The following is an 18,347-nucleotide window of genomic DNA, read 5'->3' on the forward strand; positions in this document are numbered from 1 at the left end:
CATAAGTTCTCAAGTCATAGAAACAAAATACTTGCCTTTGGGGAGGAATCAAAAAACATAATACAGTAGGAAAATTTTAAAATATATAGCCTATTTTTAGCATTCTTTTTGACATCAAAGTCACTTTATTAGTATAAGAATGTTAAATATTTCATGTAATGGCTTTTTTGCCCATTAAGTTATGATGCTTGATACTTTAATTTTTTTGTTTGTTTTTAAAAATGTATTTATTGTCCGGCGCCATGGCTCACTAGGCTAATCCTCCGCCTGTGGCACTGGCACCCCGGGTTCTAGACCCGGTTGGGGCGCCGGATTCTGTCCTGGTTGCTCCTCTTCCAGTCTCTGCTGTGGCCCGGGAGTGCAGTGGAGGATGGCCCAGGTCCTTGGGCCCTGCACCCCATGGGAGACCAGGAGGAAGCACTTGGCTTCTGGCTTTGGATCGGAGCAGCGTGCTGGCTGCAACACGCCGGCCGTAGCCACCACTTGGGGGGTGAACCAATGGAAAAAGGAAGACCTTTCTCTCTCTCTCTCTCTCTCTTACTGTCTAACTCTACCTGTCAAAAAAATTAATTAATTAAAAAATTTTTAAAAATTTGTTTATTTATTTGAAAGGCAGAGTTACAGAGAGAGGGAGAGAGAAGAGACAGAGAGAAAGAGAGCTTCCACCCACTGATTCACTCCTCCAAATGGCCCACAATGGCCAGGCTGATGCCAGGAGCCAAGAGCTACATTCAGGTCTCCCATGTGGGTGGCAGGGGTCCAAGGACTTGGGGCCATCTTCTGCTGCTTTCCCAAGTGCATAAGCAGGGACCTGGAGCAGAAGTGGAGCAGGTGGAACTCTAACCAGTGCCCAAATGGGGTGCTAGCACAGCAGGTGACAGCTTAACCCACTGCAGTGTAGTGTCAGTCCCTAAATTTTTATATGTGATATAACCAGACAGTAATTAGAACTTTAACATTTCTTCTAGAGTGTTTAAATCTTGCTACAAGTGTCTCTACAAGCTGCTAAACCTTAAGAAAAAATGGCATCTCTTGGTTTTTACTAAAGATTGACAAATTAGAAGAATTCAGCAATATAACGAATAGTGAAGAAAGTTAGCTTTGAGAGTTTGGTGTTCTCTATTGATGCTAATCAAATGAACAACCCACTTTTTCCCTTTAAGGAACAGATTTTTTTGTCATTATTTTTATGAACTTAACAAAACTTTTTCATTTAGATTCTTTTACATTCATAGGGAATTTATATTATCTTGTAATTCCATTTTCTATGAATTTTTTTTTTTAACTTGAGAGTCACAGAGAGCATTAGGAGAGAGAAAGAGAGGACCAGACATATAGACAGAGGCTGCTCCCATCCACTGGTTAATTCCCCAAATGCCTGGATGGCAGTGGTATAGCCAGGATGAAGATAAGAGCTGGGAACTCAATGCAGGTCTCCCCTCTGGATAGCAGGAACCCAGTCAATGAAGCGATCACCTGCTGCCTCCCAGAATCTGCATTAGCAGAAAGCTGGAATTAGAAGCCAGAGCTACAACTCAAACCCAGGTACTCCAGTATGGGTCTCAGGCATGTTAACCGCTAGCCCAAATGTCCACCATACCCTACTGGACACTGCAGTTATAGGACATTTCCCTCAACATAGAAAGTGTTATTGTACACTACTACCTTAAACCCTTCAAGGATTATTTTTAATATCTGCTAGATATTTGGAGAGTTTCTCTAAGTAACATTTTAAAATGCATTTTCAATCTGAATGTTTTTATAAATGAAGATTTCCCCCTTCCCACCCTGTCCCAAAATATAACTTGTCATGTGAAAATGCTGTAAGTGGATCTCACCATTCTTATTGAGAGAGAAAAGAACTGTTGTTTTATACCTACATTGTGAACACCAAGCTGTATTGTGTGCATTTCTTGTTCTTGTTTCCAAACCATTAACTCTGTGGGCCTCGTAGTCACGTGATAAGCAGCTATGAAGAACCTGGCCTGTGTCAGGGTTATGTGTTTGACATTCAAATGATCTCGGTAGTTTCTGTGAAACATCAGGCTATCAGAAATTCAATTGGTATTTATAGATTGTGAAAATAGGCTAGTATTACTGAAATTGTTTCAACATTACTTTGTTTATACAAACAAAATTATGCCTTAGAGAAATCTAGACATAACATAGGTGTAGCTTATCCTAATGGACCTTGCTTTCTTCAGCTTTCTTCACAGAAGTCAGTGCCATGGCTACCGATATTAAAGTCACTGCCACTCTGGGCTATTGTAGTTGCACATTTTTCTTACAACTGGACTTTTTATACTTTATTGACATTATTGCCTACCTATATGAAGGAGATCCTAAGGTTCAATGTTCAAGAGGTAAGAAATAATAATCATCTGCTTCTTATGTAAAGTACATATTCTAAAACCACACACAGAATTTGTTTTCATCTATTTGAAATTCAGTTATTTTATGGCTTCCATTCACAGACTTCTCTTTTTGGCCTCCATAGTTGCTTCTTTTTTTGACTTTTTTTTTTTAACATTTTTAATTAGTTTTTAACAGAGTCAATGTGATTTGTAGCTACAACTCTAAGAACATAAGCATAGTCCTTTCCTCTCTCCCTCCCTCCCTCCTTCACTCCTCTCCTCCCCACCCTCTTTCCTTCTCCCTTTCATTTTTTTATGTTTAGTTTTTGAGCTTTTTTTTTTTTTTTTTTTTTTGGACAGGCAGAGTGGATAGTGTGAGAGAGAGAGAGAGAGACAGAGAGACAGAGAGAAAGGTCTTCCTTTGCCGTTGGTTCACCCTCCAATGGCCGGCGTGGCTGGTGCGCTGTGGCCAGCACATCGCGCTGATCCAAAGCCAGGAGCCAGGTGCTTCTCCTGGTCTCCCATGCGGGTGCAGAGCCCAAGGACTTGGGCCATCCTCCACTGCACTCCCGGGCCACAGCAGAGAGCTGGCCTGGAAGAGGAGCAACCGGGACAGAATCCGGCGCCCCGACCGGGACTAGAACCCGGTGTGCCGGCGCCGCAAGGCGGAGGATTAGCCTAGTGAGCCACGGCGCCGGCCTGAGCTAATATATTTTAAAAATTACATTACAGTAAAAAGGCTTAAATATTTCACCAAACACAAAGTTTAACAAGTAAAAAGCAAAAACACCCTAGTTTAGTGGGAACATGGACAATGGCTATGAACAATAATTGAATGGGAAAATGACCATTTAACCCATATACAGTAATTCTAAAGTAATCACAGGTCATTAAAACTGTAGTAGTATAAGATTCTTAGCATTGCCTTGACAAAGTTGTTAAAATTTTATAAAACTATATTCACAGCAGTAATGATACACACAGACATTTCTTTTTTTCTTTTTTCTCTTTTTTGTTTGTTTTCTAAATTTTAGGTTCCATGTACACAGGAGAACATGTGGTATTTGTCTTTCTGGGTCTGGCTTATTTCACTCAACATGATGTCCTCTGGTTGCATCCTTTTTGCTGCGAATTGTAGAATTTCATTCTTTTTATAGCTGAATAATATTCCATTGTGTATATATATTTTTTTCCATTCATCTGATGATGGACAATTTTGGCTATCGTGAACAGTGCTGCTATAAACGTGGTGGTACAGGAATCTCTTTGATACATTGTGTTCAAGTCTTTTGGGTATATAATTAGTAGTGGGATTGCTATATCATATAGTTACCTCTTCTTTTCTCAGTGTATATTAACTGTTGATTCAAACCATCTTTAGCCTGTTATCCCCTTTAACCATAAAGGTTGTACTAGTCCCTCTTAGTATGCCAGCATATCAGATGATTCATGCTGGCAGGTGAGCAGGGAGCCTGGGAGAGACAAGATCCCTGGGCAAACCTGCTGTACGTCATTTGTCAGGCATTGGAAGATACACAGTTGTAGAGCTGTGAAACGGCCTTACCTGAAACTGCCTTCTTAATTTATCGCATGTAATTAGTTCCTGTTATCTCTGTAGTGGTAGTTTTAAAGTAAATCTTATCTTAAAGAGATTCACAGAAAGCCTAGAGTGACACACTTTATAACGAAAGTTTGGTGATGTCTTTGCCTTCAAAATGAAGGACAGATCAAAGACTTAATTGTGAAAGTTAATGATATCAAACTCTTAGACGAAAATCTTCATGATTTTGGATTAAGAAACCATTGCTTAGATATGACACCAAAAGCACAAGTGAACAAAACGGGTTGAAAAAAAGATAAATTGAACCTCACTAAGGTTAAAACTCTTAGGCATCACAGAACAGTATCAGCAATTGAAAAGACAGCCCATGAAATTGGAAAAAAACATGTATAAGTCATATATCTGATAAGTCTGGTATCCAGAATATATGAAGAATTCTTACAACTCAATAATTTAAAAACAAACAGTTATTAAAAGGGACAAAGCACTTGAATAGGCATTTCTCAAAAGATGCCCAAATGGGCAGTAAGCACATAGAGAGATACTCAATGTCATTATGGAAATGTAAATCAAATGAATACCACTTCAAGGGTGCTAAGATGGCTATAACTCAAAACAAAACAAAACAAAACAAAACAACTCCCCCCTCCCACATTCACAGACTCACACAGAAAATAGCAGGTGTTGGTGAGGCAATGGAAGACTTGGAAACCTCATACATTGGTCCAGGGAATGTAAGAGGGTTCCGCTGCTGTGGAGAAGTTTGGCTGTTCTCAGAGTGTTAACATGGAGTTACCGTATGACTCACCAGTTCTGTGCCTAGGTCCATGGCCGAGAGAAATGAAAACATATATTCACACAGAAAGGTACACATGAATGCTCATAAGCAGCATTGTTTGTAGTAGACAAAAAGTGGAAACAACCCAAAGGTCTGTCAGCTGATGAATGGACTGACACAGGTAGTGTTTTCAGAGTGGACTATTATTCAGCCACAAAGCAGAACCTGTCTCCAAACGTAAAGAAGCAGCATAGATGAGGAGTAGAAAGAGTAACTTAGGGGAGCAGGTCTTTAGCCTAGAGGTTAAGAAGCTCACATCCTACATCCAAATGCTTGGGTTGGTTTCCTGCCTCCAGCTTCCTACCAGTGCGGACTCTAGGAGGCAGGAACAGCAGCAGTGGCTCAAGAATTTGAGTTCTTACCACCTATGTGGGACACCTGGATTGAGTTCCCCACTTCCCAGTTTGGCCCCAGCCAAGGACCATTTGCAGGAATTTGGAGACTGAACCAGTGGATAGAAGCACACGCTCTCTCTCTCTGTCTCTGTCTCCCCCCACCCCCAACCCCGCCTCTCTCTCCTTCTGTCCCCCTCAAATCAATAACCATTTTAGAAAAAGAATAGCATAGAATCTGTGGGCTTTTCTTTTAATTTTTATTTGTTTTTATTTGATAGGCCAACAGAGAAAGACTGAGACATAAATCTGCTGGTTTGCTCTCCAAGTGTCAGCCCAAAGCCAGGAGCCTGGAACTCAATCTGGGTCTCCCACGTGGACGGCAGGGACACTGAGCCTCACCTGCTGTCTCCCAGCATGTAATGGCAAGAAACTGAATGGGAATTAGAGTAGTCAGGATATGCATTAGCAGGACCTGGAATCAAGAGTCAGATCCAGGCGCTCCCATATGGGATGCAGGTGTTCCCAGTGACATCTTAATCACTGCAACACACTTTTAAAAGTGTAAAGCTCTTTATTCTTTGTTATAAGCTGCTTTGTCATATAAATTTGTTTTATTAGTTATCCTCAGTTTCTTCTTCCTAGGTTTTCCCAGTTCTAACCTCCATATTTCTTACAAATTAGTGACAGTTGGGATGATATCTGTTCCCTTATTTGGGATATTAATGTAATAGAATCTTTTTTTTTTAAATAAGGAGAGACATGTCCGTGAACAGAAGCTTAACTATTCTTGAGTACGCCCAGGGGTGGGTGAGAGGAGAGAACACTGAGAGACGTCATCCCAGTCGTCCACTAGTGAGTGGAGAATGCAAGGGGGGACGGTGTTTGCCTGGCAGCACTGAGGACCGCTTGAGGTTCATGCTCGTTAGTCTAAAGTAAATAGGCACACATGTTTGTGTTATTTCTGGACACATTCAATTGCCCAAGTGCAAGTACATGATAGAAAAAGAGTTTGGTTTAACCAGATGAAGTAGGAAAGGACCCATGGAGTCAAGGGCCTGTGTAAGAGAGTGATTGTCATGATTAACTGTAGGATTGATATTGGCTAGGGAGAGCAACAAAGAATTGAAGAAGAGTAAGTAGGTGGTAGGATCAATAAATTTGGGAGGGATGGCATTGTGGCACAGTGGGTTAAGCTGCCACCTGCAATGCCAGCATCCCACGTGGGCGCCACTTCACTCCCTGACTGCTCCACTTCTATCCAGCTCCCTGCTAAAAGTGCGTGAGAAAGCAGTGGGAGAGGCCCCAAGTGCTAGGGCCTCTGCACTCATTTAGGACACTAGAAACTCCTGGCTTCAACGTGGCCACAACATTGCAGCCACTTGTGGCATGCATAAGCAGGTGCAGATCTGTCTCAATCTGTCTCTCTCTCTCTCTCTCTCTCTCTGTAACTCTGCCTTTCAAATAAATAAATTGATTTTAAAAAAATAAATAGGCCGGCGCCGTGGCTCAATAGGCTAATCCTCCACCTAGCGGCGCCGGCACACTGGGTTCTAGTCCCGGTCAGGGCGCCAGATTCTGTCCCGGTTGCCCCTTTTCCAGGCCAGCTCTCTGCTGTGGCCAGGGAGTGCAATGGAGGATGGCCCAAGTGCTTGGGCCTGCACCCCATGGGAGACCAGGAGAAGCACCTGGCTCCTGCCATCAGATCAGCGCGGTGCGCCGGCCACAGCGTGCCAGCCATGCTGGCCATTGGAGGGTGAACAAACGGCGAAAAGGAAGACCTTTCTCTCTGTCTCTCTCTCACTATCCACTCTGCCTGTCAAAAAAGAAAAAAAAAAAAAGGAAGGAAGGGAGGGAGGGAGGGAGGGAGGGAGGAAGGAAGGAAGGAAGGAAGGAAGGAAGGAAGGAAGGAAGGAAGGAAGGAAGGAAGTATCGGAGCCAGCACAGTGGTATAGTAGGTTAAGCCTCCACCTGTGGTGCTGGCATCTCATACAGGCACGGGTTCAAGTCCTGGCTGCTCCACTTCCGATCCAGCTCTCTGCTAATTGCTTGGGAAAGCAGTGGAAGATTGCCCAAGTGTTTGCGCCCCTGCACCCAGAAGAAGAGAGAGATCGGAAAGACGAGAGAGACCCTGAAGAAGCTCCTGGCTTCAGATCGGCCCAGCTCCAGCTGTTGCGGCCATTTGGGGAGTCAACTAACGGATGGAAGACCTCTCCTCTGTCTTTCCCACTCTGCATCTCTAACTCTCAAATAAATACATTTTTTTAAAAATCTTAAAAAAAATGATCAAGAGTTTGGGACAAGATACTAGAGGGAATGAGCTGGAAAGATAGGTGGTGAACAGAGAGGGAAGCCCAAAACTGCAATCAGGAAAAGGTCAGAGTTATTGGTAAATAGAGTGGAGGAACAGTAGACGAGGTTAGCTAGTTGTTTTTGGGTTTTTTAGGGAAGTAGAACAGGCCGTACTTACTGATTAGACGTGAAACGTCAGAGAGAAGAAACCATCAAGACTCCCAGGTTCCCAGGTTATGTCAAAAAAGAAATTGTATGTGTGGTGGTTGGGAGGAGGGTGTTTCAGCTCTAAGATCATTGCTTTGAGTTAAGGTTTTACTTTGTCACTGATCTTTTGAAAATAAGTAAAATGAAATGTAAAGGGATTTACAGGTTCAAAGAGACCTAAAAGATATATTGGGGCTAGCATTTGGTTAAGATGCCCTGTAGTGGAGTGCCTGAGGTCAGTACCCACCTCCCGTTCATGACTCCAGCTTCCTGTTAATGCAGACTCTGGGAGGCAAGTGGTGATGGCTGAACGGATTGGGAGACCTGGATTGGGTTTCTGGTGCATGGCTTCAGCCCAGCCCAGTTGCAGTTTTTTGGGGAGTGAACCAGTGGATGAGAGGGCGCTTGCTCCCTCGCTATCCCAACCCCTTCAGCATCTGGGAAGCGAACCAGCAGATGGGAGCACTTGCTTACATTCATGCTGTCTTTCTCTCTCCCCCTTCTCCTCCTTCTCCTCTTTCCTCCCTCTCTCCTTCCGTTTCTCTCCCTCTCCTCCTCGCTTACCCTCTAAACCCCTCTCTCCTCTTCTGTCTCCCTCTCTTTCCCTCCATCTTCCTTCTTCTCCCTCTCTCTACTCCTCCTTATCTCTTTCTCTCCCTTTTTCTCTTTGTCTGCCTCTCAAATAAGTAAATTTTTTAAGTCTTATCGAAAGTTTTTAAGATGTGGAGATTGAAGTGTGGTGTGTAGGGATGCACACTTGAAGGATGTGATGTTAAATAAATGGAAGTCTGTGAGTGCTATGTATTATAACCTGGATGATATTCACTTACAAGGAGAAGAAAGGGCCTGAGATTGGACCAGCACCATTGAGAGCCCACTGGGGTGGCCGGCAAAATTCTGTTTCTTGACCAAGATGTTCTTAGAATAATTCTTTAAGCTGTATATTTGAGTTACATAGTTTTCTGTATTTTTAAGTAAACAAATCAATAAAATTTGAAGACAAAAATTTTTCAGTGGGAAGAATCCGTAGGCCAATTGGAAGATGTCCCCTTCTATAACCCAGTTCCCAAAGTTTCAGTGGAGATTACCCTGAGCGACAAGACTGCCATGAGCCTTGTTTCCCTCTGAGACAGTATATTAGGGATGGCATTTAACTGAATTCCATAATCTCTCTAAAAGCCAAACTTACCTCCTGTGATTATATTAACAAACAGAATATGTCTATGTTTTTCCTTTGTTTCCAAGCAATAGTGATGGGCTATGATGTATGTACTAATTATGTATCTTCTTCTTCCTTCCAGAATGGGTTCTTATCTGCAGTACCTTATTTTGGCTGTTGGTTATGCATGATCCTGTCTGGTCAAGCTGCAGACACTTTAAGGGCAAAATGGAATTTTTCAACCATATGTGTTCGCAGAATTTTTAGCCTTATAGGTAATAACATGAATGAAGTTTTGTTTTTATGTACAATTACTTATTGTATTTACAGTTATTGGAGATGGGAAGAAAACAATGTTTCTCCTTCTTGATACACAGTCATCACAATACTCAACACAGAACACTTCACCTCTGGCCATCAAACTGTGCTTGAGGACTTCTACTCAACATAAAAACGATTCTGCCATGACAACCGCTGGGTGTCCTATAATTCTGGTTGAGTGTTTAATCCCACAAGACTGCCCCCCACTTCAAATGCCAATCACAAACCCCAGACTGTGATCTGTACTTCTGACAAATGGGCTGTAATTCAGCTGTTCCCATGACAACCTCCTTGAGTTCCATTAATTTGCAAAGACATTTATAGAACTAAGGAAAACATTTAGGTTTACCTGTTTATTATAAAGGATATTACATAGGACATAGATGAACAGCCAGGTGGAAGAGATGTATAGGGCAAGGTGACTGGGAAGGGACCAGGAGCTTCTGTGTGCCCTCTCTGGGCACACCAACTGCCAAACTCTTTCATGTTCTATGCAGAAACCATCCAAGCCCTGTCCTTTTGAGTTCTTATGTAGGTTGCATCGTAGTGACATGATTGATTAAATCATCGTCCATTGGTGATGGGCTCAGCCTCCCCGGAGATTAAGGGTTACTGCTGAAAGGCCCAACCTACTAATCATGCCTTGGTCTTTCTGGTGATAGTACCCATCCTGTAGTTATCTTGGGACCCCCAACCACCAGTCATCTCAGTAGCATATAAAAGGTAATCTTGTTAATTCTAAGATTTTAGGAGCTGTGTGCCAACATGAAACAAAAACCAAATACATATTCCTTCTTGTATCACAGTATCACAGCAGCGTAAGCCAAAATACAAATGATTATATGAGGCATTTATTTTGTTTGCATATTGAAATACTGTCATGCATGTAGTGTATTTCTGTACCAGATGGTTCTTTCTGAGGATTAAGATTTATAATATCCTGCTATCTCTACCATAGCTTACAACTATAAAAATGGCTTATCTTGCTGAACATTATCCCCAGATTTTATAAATCACTTTGTTTTCAGCTGTAAGTTTACATTGAAAGCACTTCTAAGCCACCATCCCTTTTCTAAGTGAATACATATTCTATTTCAATCCAGAGAATTCAAAGGAAACCTAAGAAATTATATTTCAGACTCTGCTTTTAGAAGGTCGATTTTAAAACTATCTAAAGCAATTATTCTGCTGTTTAAAAGTGTCCAGCAGTTAGAGATCCTGGGAGCTGTATTTGAGCAATGACATTGCTAAGGGACTCCCTGTTCAGTTAACTCTGCAAGCACCTTCTGCATGCCCTCCCTTCCCAGGAGATGCTGGCCTGTTCCACAGCCTTACCTTGACGTCACACCTGCAAGGTGTGAATTAAATCCCTGTAGCTTTAATCTGACTTTTGTCGCTTTTCAGGTTTTTATTGGGCTGTTCTTCACAGTATAATACGTACTAGACATGTGGCTGTTTTAAGTTTAAAATAAGATCTTTAGCTATAGTATATACAAACACATTTCCATGATCACAGAGAGTTCCTAGATACCACTACTGTAAATGTGGAAAAAAAAAAAAAAAGGATAAGCCCTGTATTAAGTCCCCTGTGTTACTTGTATTTTATGCTTAGCTACCTGTAATGACCTGTGCATATTATTATCCTATTATTATCCGCTCTTAGAACTAAGACAGAGTATACCTCTAACTATACCCAAAAGAATTTGTCATTTTGTTCCCCATTTTTGGTTATGTGAATTTTAAGTCATATCTGTATTAGCTGTTGCTTCTCTGAGCCATATTTTTTAGTCATTCTCTTCCTGCCCATTTCTCTAACACTATAGAACTTTTGCCAAGTTCTGATCACATGTAGGCTTAATAACATTTGCATAAAGATATTTTCCTTTTACCATTATATTAGTTGTATTATGTCCATATGTTTCCTGCAGTTTGTTTATAAAATTCTGCACTAGTAGAGTCTTCTAGGCAATACAGTGTTTCTACAGTAGGTGGCAGCAATACCAAATTCTAGATTTATGCTTTATTAAGATAGGGCAAATATTAATGCTGGGACTTCATTTCTTTTTATAACTTTTTAACTCCAGGAATGATTGGACCTGCAACGTTCCTGGTAGCTGCTGGATTCATAGGCTGTGACTATTCCTTGGCTGTTGTTTTCCTAACCATATCAACAACATTGGGAGGCTTCTGTTCCTCTGGATTTAGCATCAACCATCTGGATATTGCTCCTTCGTGAGTACAAACCTGAAGATTTACTGTGATTGACTTTGACTTCCTTTTTTTTTTTTTAATTATGGTAAAACTATATATACAATGGCACTTCAAAACTTTGTGGGGAAATGGAATTAAAAGATCAGTTTAGGCCAGCGCTATGGTTCACTTGGCTAATCCTCCACCTGCGGCGCCGGCACCCCTGGTTCTAGTCCCGGTTGGGGCGCCGGATCCTGTCCCGGTTGCTTCTCTTCCAGACCAGCTCTCTGCTGTGGCCCGGGAAGGCAGTGAAGGATGGCCCAAGTATTTGGGCACTGCACCTGCATGGGAGACCAGGAGAAGCACCTGGCTCCTGCCTTTGGATCAGCGCGGCGCGCTGGCTGCGGCGGCCACTGGAGGGTGAACCAACAGCAAGGGAAGACCTTTCTCTCAGTCTCTCTCTCTCTCTCACTGTCCACTCTGCCTGTCAAAAAAATAAATAAATAAATAAAAAAGAAATCACTTCTACAAACAATATTTTATGCTTAAATCATTCCTATGAAGTATATATTCTTGCCTTATTTTAAGGCTGAGGAAACTCGAGTCCAGAGAAGTTAAGTGATTTGTCCTCAAATTATAGCTAATAAATGATGAAACCAAAATGTGAAACTAAAATTGATATTGATTGATTGATTTTGGAAGGCAGAGTTAGAGAGAAAGAGACAGAGATAGAAATCTTCCATCTGCTGGTTCACTCCTGAAATGGCTGGGTCTGGCCAAAGCCAGGAGCTTCTTCTGAGTCTCCCACATGGGTGGCAGGGGCCCAAGCAGTTGGGCCATCTTCCACTGTCTTCCCAGGTGCATTAGCAGAGCTCAGAAATAGAGCAGCCAGGACTGGAACTGGTGCCTATATGGGATGCTGGTGCTACAGGTGCACACAGCGGCATACAACCTGCTAGGCCACAAAAACAGCCTGGATTCATACTTTCAAGCCCAAAGTTCTTTCCATAGCTACCTCTCTGGAAACACTCTTTGAGCTGCTTACTTTAGAATTCCTTTGTGCCGGTTGACAATATAAAAGAGGTGCCTATAATGGTATAATGGTGGTATAATGGATAAAGCCACTGCCTGCAGTACCAGCATCCCATATGAGTTCTGGTTCGTGTCCCAGATGCTCCACTTCCAATCTAGCTCCCTGCTAATGGCTGGAAAAGCAGCAGAAGATAGCCCAAGTATTTGCACTCCTGCTACCCACATGGGAGACCTGGATGAGGGTCCTGGCTTCAACATGTGCTCAGCTTTGGTCGTTGCAGCCATCTGGGAGTGAACCAGCAGATGGAAGATCTCTCTCTGTCTCTCTCTCTCTCTCTCCCCCTCTTTCAGTAACTCTTTGACTTTCAAATAAATAAATAAATCTCCAAAAATAAAATAATGGATATGAACTTATTTCTGGAGAAAAGTCCTGTGTCCTTACACCCTCCTTCCCCTTCTCCAAATGCTTGGTACCTAGATTACCACAAATCCTCTGATTCCTACTGATCCTCAGTCTCCTGTCCCTTCAATAAACACTCCAAGAGACTCCACTCAATGCATCTCATGGAACTCCAACAGACCTTTGAAATTCTGATACTTTTCTTTTGTTTATATAGAAGTCCAAGAAGATTCCACAAGCCTAGAATCTTAGCCAACCCAACAGCTGACTGACTGAGCCTCTGTTGGCCGCTCTATAGTGCCTTCTGCCAAGGTCTCCCCCCTCCACGGCAGCACGTTTCCTATCCATCTGAGCCCTTCCCAGTTCACTTCTCAATTCTCCACTGGGTCTTTCCAGATCATTGCTGCCTGCTTTTTTTGCTCTTCCTTCTCTATGCATTCCACTTATAATTTTGTGCTAAATACATCTGTGATTGGTTACTGTCTTCCTTTGATATATAATTACTTTATTTTATTTTATTTTATTTTATTTTATTTTATTTTATTTTTTTGACAGGCAGAGTGGACAGTGAGAGAGAGAGAGAGACAGAGAGAAAGGTCTTCCTTTTTCCATTGGTTCACCCCCCAAGTGGCCGCTACGGCAAGCGTGTTGCGTCTGGCATGCTGCGCTGATCCAAAGCCAGGAGCCAGGTGCTTCCTCCTGGTCTCCCATGCAAAAGCTGTTGTATCAGGCTCATCTTGTACTTTCCCTGCCTATCCCTGGGATCAGCCCCTTTCTCCAGGGGTACAGGGCCCAAGTACTTGGGCCATCCTCCACTGCCCTCCCGGGCCACAGCAGAGAGTTGGCCTGGAAGAGGGGCAACCAGGACAGAATCCAGCGCCCTGACCAGGACTAGAACCCGGTGTGCCGGCACCTCAGGCAGAGGATTAGCCTAGTGAGCCACGGCACCAGCCCTACATCACAACTCTTGGCACAAGAGAGGCATGCCTGGTCCATACTTGTTGAGCCCTTGACTTGTGTGATTACATTGAAAAACAGGAGTTTCACTGCTACATATGACCTTATCAATGAGGAACCAAGGGAAGAGAACTGATAACACCTAGGCCTTGGACTAAGAAGCCATTTGTAATAAAAGATAACTTAAGCAAAAGCTTTTGGACTACAAGCTCTGACCGTGCAGAACTTCCCACAGTGGTCCCAGCACTTGGCCCTGCACCAGACCATAGCGCTCAGTTGATCAATGCCATGAATGGAAGAATAGAAGTAAACTTTCATAGGCACTATCTTGTTAAAATTCTTGCTTAAAAAAAAAACTTTGTGCATTGATCTTCTTATATGTTAACATTTTTATATAAAGATTTATTTTATTTATTTGAAAGGCATAGTCACAGAGAAAGAGGGGGAGACAGAATGAGAAAGATTTTATACCTGCTGGTTCACTCCTCCAGATGGCTGCAATGGCCACGGTGAGGCCAGAGTGAAGCCAGGAGCCTGGAACTCCAACCTGGTCTTCCACGTAGGCAGCAGGGGCCCAATTACTTAAGCTGTCCTCTGCTGCCTTTGCAGGTGCATCACTAGGGAACTGGATAGGAAGTGAAGCAGCTGGGACTTGAATGAGCACTGAGATGGGATGCCAGTGTCACAAGCCTTGTTGTTTACTATTTATATATATATATATATATATATTTGACAGGCAGAGTGGACAGTGAGAGAGAGAGAGAGACAGAGAGAAAGGTCTTCCTTTGCCGTTGGTTCACCCTCCAATGGCCGCCGTGGCCGGCACACTGCAGCCGGCGCACCGCGCTGATCCGAAGCCAGGAGCCAGGTGCTTCTCCTGGTCTCCCATGGGGTGCACGGCCCAGGCACTTGGGCCATCCTCCACTGCACTCCCTGGCCACAGCAGAGAGCTGGCCTGGAAGAGGGGCAACCGGGACAGAATCCGGCGCCCCGACCGGGACTAGAACCCGGTGTGCTGGCGCCGCAAGGCGGCGGATTAGCCTGTTGAGCTGTGGCACTGGCCTACTATTTATATATTTTAAATCAATGTTTATATTCGCCATGAAAATTTAATTCAACCAACATACAAAACCCTCTACTTCAGGACCCCAACCTGCCTTTGTCATTTTATTCCTTCCCCCTTGTATATATTTTTACCCCCTCTTTGTTTTCCAAAAGTATCCCCCAACATTTACACACACACTCAAATGCACACACTGGTCCCACATTTGGCCCTTTGCTCACGCTTTTCTCTGTACCTGGCATGCCCACACCCACTTGGGTTTGTTTCCTCTCTTGTCGTGATTAGATTCAGATAAATTATCCCTCACTGTAGTAGCATATAACTGGCCGTATGACCTTCTCAGAAGCCCCCAGGGATGTTCATTTTGATCACTCCCAGTCAAGATGTTAACCATTGTCTCTAGAAACTAATTAACTATTTTTCATCCTTGGAACTCATAAATCAATAAATCAGTCTCTGGGGAGATACTATGAGATTGTGCAATAGCCTATTCCTCTTCAAAGCACTCCCCCACCCTAGATTTAGCACCCATTGGTAACTGAGGCCCAAGCCAGTGGTGATGTTCCAGCCCTACCACCCTCTCCACATGTATCAGTGGACATTCTGTTGGAAGAAAGATCTCCCCTTCTCCTCATTTGTGCTATGGATTCTTACTGAATGAATTTCAATCCATTGTTGGCCTTATTTATTTATTCATGCTCTAATCATTCCGTTTGACCACTGGCAGCTCCTTTAACCTGGGCTTCTGTGGCCTACTGATTTGTCCCATCTTCTTTTTTATTAAAATATTTTCTTTTTTGACACTGCAAAAGGTGTTGTATCAGGCTCATCTTGTACTTTCCATGCCTATCCCTGGGATCAGCCCCTTTCTCCAGAGAACACTGGTTCCTTTTGAGAGGAATGGTGTTTAGAAAATAAGACCCCAAGGACGACTGAATGTTTAGATTTCTCATAAGAAAATGTTTATTACTACTTAGAAATTGATAACCATCAAAGGTTTGTTTACAAATAGAGCCAAAAGTCTTCAGTTTTATCAAATTATCTCTTTTATATCTATTGCACATGGAATAATTACCTAATAGGTTTTTATTTTAAGTCCTGTTTTCACTTTATTATCCTGGGAATGTTGAAAAGTGATTGCCCAGTTCTTCAGAGAATTACAATATAAAGTTATTAGTATAGACTTGTAACCTTTTTTTTTTTAAGATTCATTTATTTATTTGTTTGAAAGGCAGAGTTACAGAGAGAGACAGAGAGGTCTTCCCTGTGCTGATTCACTCCCCAAACAGCCACAATGGCCAGGGCTGGGCCAGGCCAAAACCAGGAGCCCAGAACTCCATCCGACTCTCCCCATGGATGCAGGGGCCCAACTGCTTGGACCATCCTCCACTGCTTTCCCAAGCACATTAGCAGGGAACTGAATCAGAAGTGGAGCAGCCAGGACTGAAACCACTGGCCGTGCAGGATGCTGGTATCACAGAGGCTTAACCCACTACACCACAAGCTGGCCCCATCTTCTTAGAGTGAATTTTTTTATAATGAATCTCTTTAGAGTGAATTTTAGTGACCCCTTCTGGGTTAGTGAGGTGTTTTTTGTTTGGGGGGATTTTTTTAGATTATTGCAGAAGATGGCAGCTTTAAATATATATTACTTTTGATGAACCTTTTTACTTCCTATTTCTGCTAAGTGAAATATGAAACTTTTTATTTCTATATCCATAAACCTTAGTTGGAAAAATTGACTGGCTAACTAGCTGAATTTAAATGCAGTAGCTATATTTAAATAGGTATGAAAAGTATTTGCATAATAGTGAATCCCATGGGATAGTATATATGTTTATGTTAGCATTAACATTGAGACTGAAGGTGAAAATGCTATATTTGCTGAGGTCAGGAGCAAAAAAGAAAATGGAGTATCTTAATGAGACTTGGGCTATCTTCCACTGCTCTCCTAGGCCACAGCAGAGAACTGGATTGGAAGTGGAGCAGTTGGACTCGAACTGGCACCCATATAAGATGCCAGCCCCGCAGGTGGTGGCTTTACCCACCGTGCCACAGCGCTGGCCCCCTCTTCCTTATAGTCTGATGTATACCTTCAGATGAACTTGCAGTTTTGATTTCCCAAGGGGGTTACACATGTTATGATCATGTTGTTGCTTAGTTACTTTTTGTCTTGGTAACACTGAGTGCCTGTCCAGTGTAACACTTTTAGTAGTTAGAAAAAGAATTCTGGAAGACTACAGAACCTTAAGGCATTCAATTCAGCACTGGGGCTTGTGGTGAAAAATTTATGAGAAAATTCATGAGAAAATTCATCTTTCCTCCATACCAAGTACAGTGATCACACAACTCACAAGGTAGCATTATAAACTGTAACATAATATCAAGCACTGATTTGGAATCAAACAAATTGGTTAATATTTTATATTCTGTTTTTCATTCATAGAAGGAAGAAAATCCTTACCTCATAATTGACTTAACTATTGAAATGAGATTTCATATATATGTATGTATACACACACACAGACACACATCTGTAATACTTATAACCGTGCCTAATGAAGACTCCATGAGCAGTATCCCTATTAGCATGTAAATGGGTACCTGGTGTTTTCTGAGCTTTTTCTTCTCCAGACGGAAGCAGAGATTTTTCTATGGATAGTTACATTACCCAGATTAGAGAGAACTGGGTAGATGTTTCATTGTTAAGCCCATGGAATTCTCATACTCCAGTAGCATAAAATCCCGACAGAGTCTTTACAACATGTTTTCTTCCATCAATCTTTCATTGCCCTTCTCGGCCACATGTAATATAAATACTTGAATGAGCTTCTTGGTGCTGACATTTAGAATTTCACAGCATTCATCTGCACTTAATATCTGTCACTGAAAAGACCTGGCAACATTGCAGCTGGTTGCTCCTACTGCCAAGGTGTTAATGGTTTAAAAAAAAAAAAAAAAAGTCCTGCCAAGCTTAATTTAAGATACACTCCCTAGAGGGCATAAGCTAAAAAGATCTGTGCCTGGTGGTTTTGTTGTTACACTGTATATGCGGGGGGTTGAAAATGAGATGTGTGATGTTTGTAGATAAACTAAATTAGGTTTTATATTTAGGAATCTTTCCATCCAAAGTGGGGAGAGGGGTTTCAGTTCAGTAGTCTACAACCTTGGTATTAAGGATCCTAAACCCTAATAGAAACTGCATTATCTCACAATTAGACTATATGGATTAGTAAAACATTAGACCAAAATTTTATTTTATAATAGCTCCAATTATCACAGAAAGTTCAAAACTCTAGTTGGGCTTTTATATGTCCAAGTACTTTTATGAAAAATAAATTACTTGCTTAATTTTTTTAACCACCTTTTAAGTTTTTTTGCCAAAAAATCAAACATAAATATAATGAGCCCTGTAGGATCTAGAGTCCAAGTACCACCAGTGGACAGGAATACAGGACTTGAGATTGTGTGTAATGATAGCTGCAGGCTGCAAGCTGCAAAAGCCAGAACTTGGGAATATCTACACGACAAACATCCCAGTTTCCTGAATTCAAAAGTGACAGCAATGAACTGTGGATACACACAATTTGAAACAACGCTCAGCGACCCTAGTATGTAATCTAAAGTGTTACATACTGTGA

General features: G+C 42.2%; 1 protein-coding gene across 4 annotated transcripts in view; it reads left to right on the top strand.

The window, feature by feature from the left end:
* SLC17A5 (solute carrier family 17 member 5) overlaps positions 1-18,347 on the top strand; it is a 58,289-nt gene that overhangs the window by 27,197 nt on the left and 12,745 nt on the right. For all 4 annotated transcript variants that reach the window (XM_051854159.3, XM_089332343.1, NM_001171293.1 and 1 more), the window contains 3 exon segments: positions 2,205-2,363; positions 8,886-9,018; positions 11,149-11,296. In XM_051854159.3, coding sequence (XP_051710119.1) covers positions 2,205-2,363; positions 8,886-9,018; positions 11,149-11,296 — 440 coding nt within the window.

The sequence above is a fragment of the Oryctolagus cuniculus genome, chromosome 5, assembly GCF_051225735.1.
Source record: "Oryctolagus cuniculus isolate XC-2025 breed Fujian yellow rabbit chromosome 5, ASM5122573v1, whole genome shotgun sequence".
NCBI classification, from domain to species: Eukaryota; Metazoa; Chordata; class Mammalia; order Lagomorpha; family Leporidae; genus Oryctolagus; species Oryctolagus cuniculus.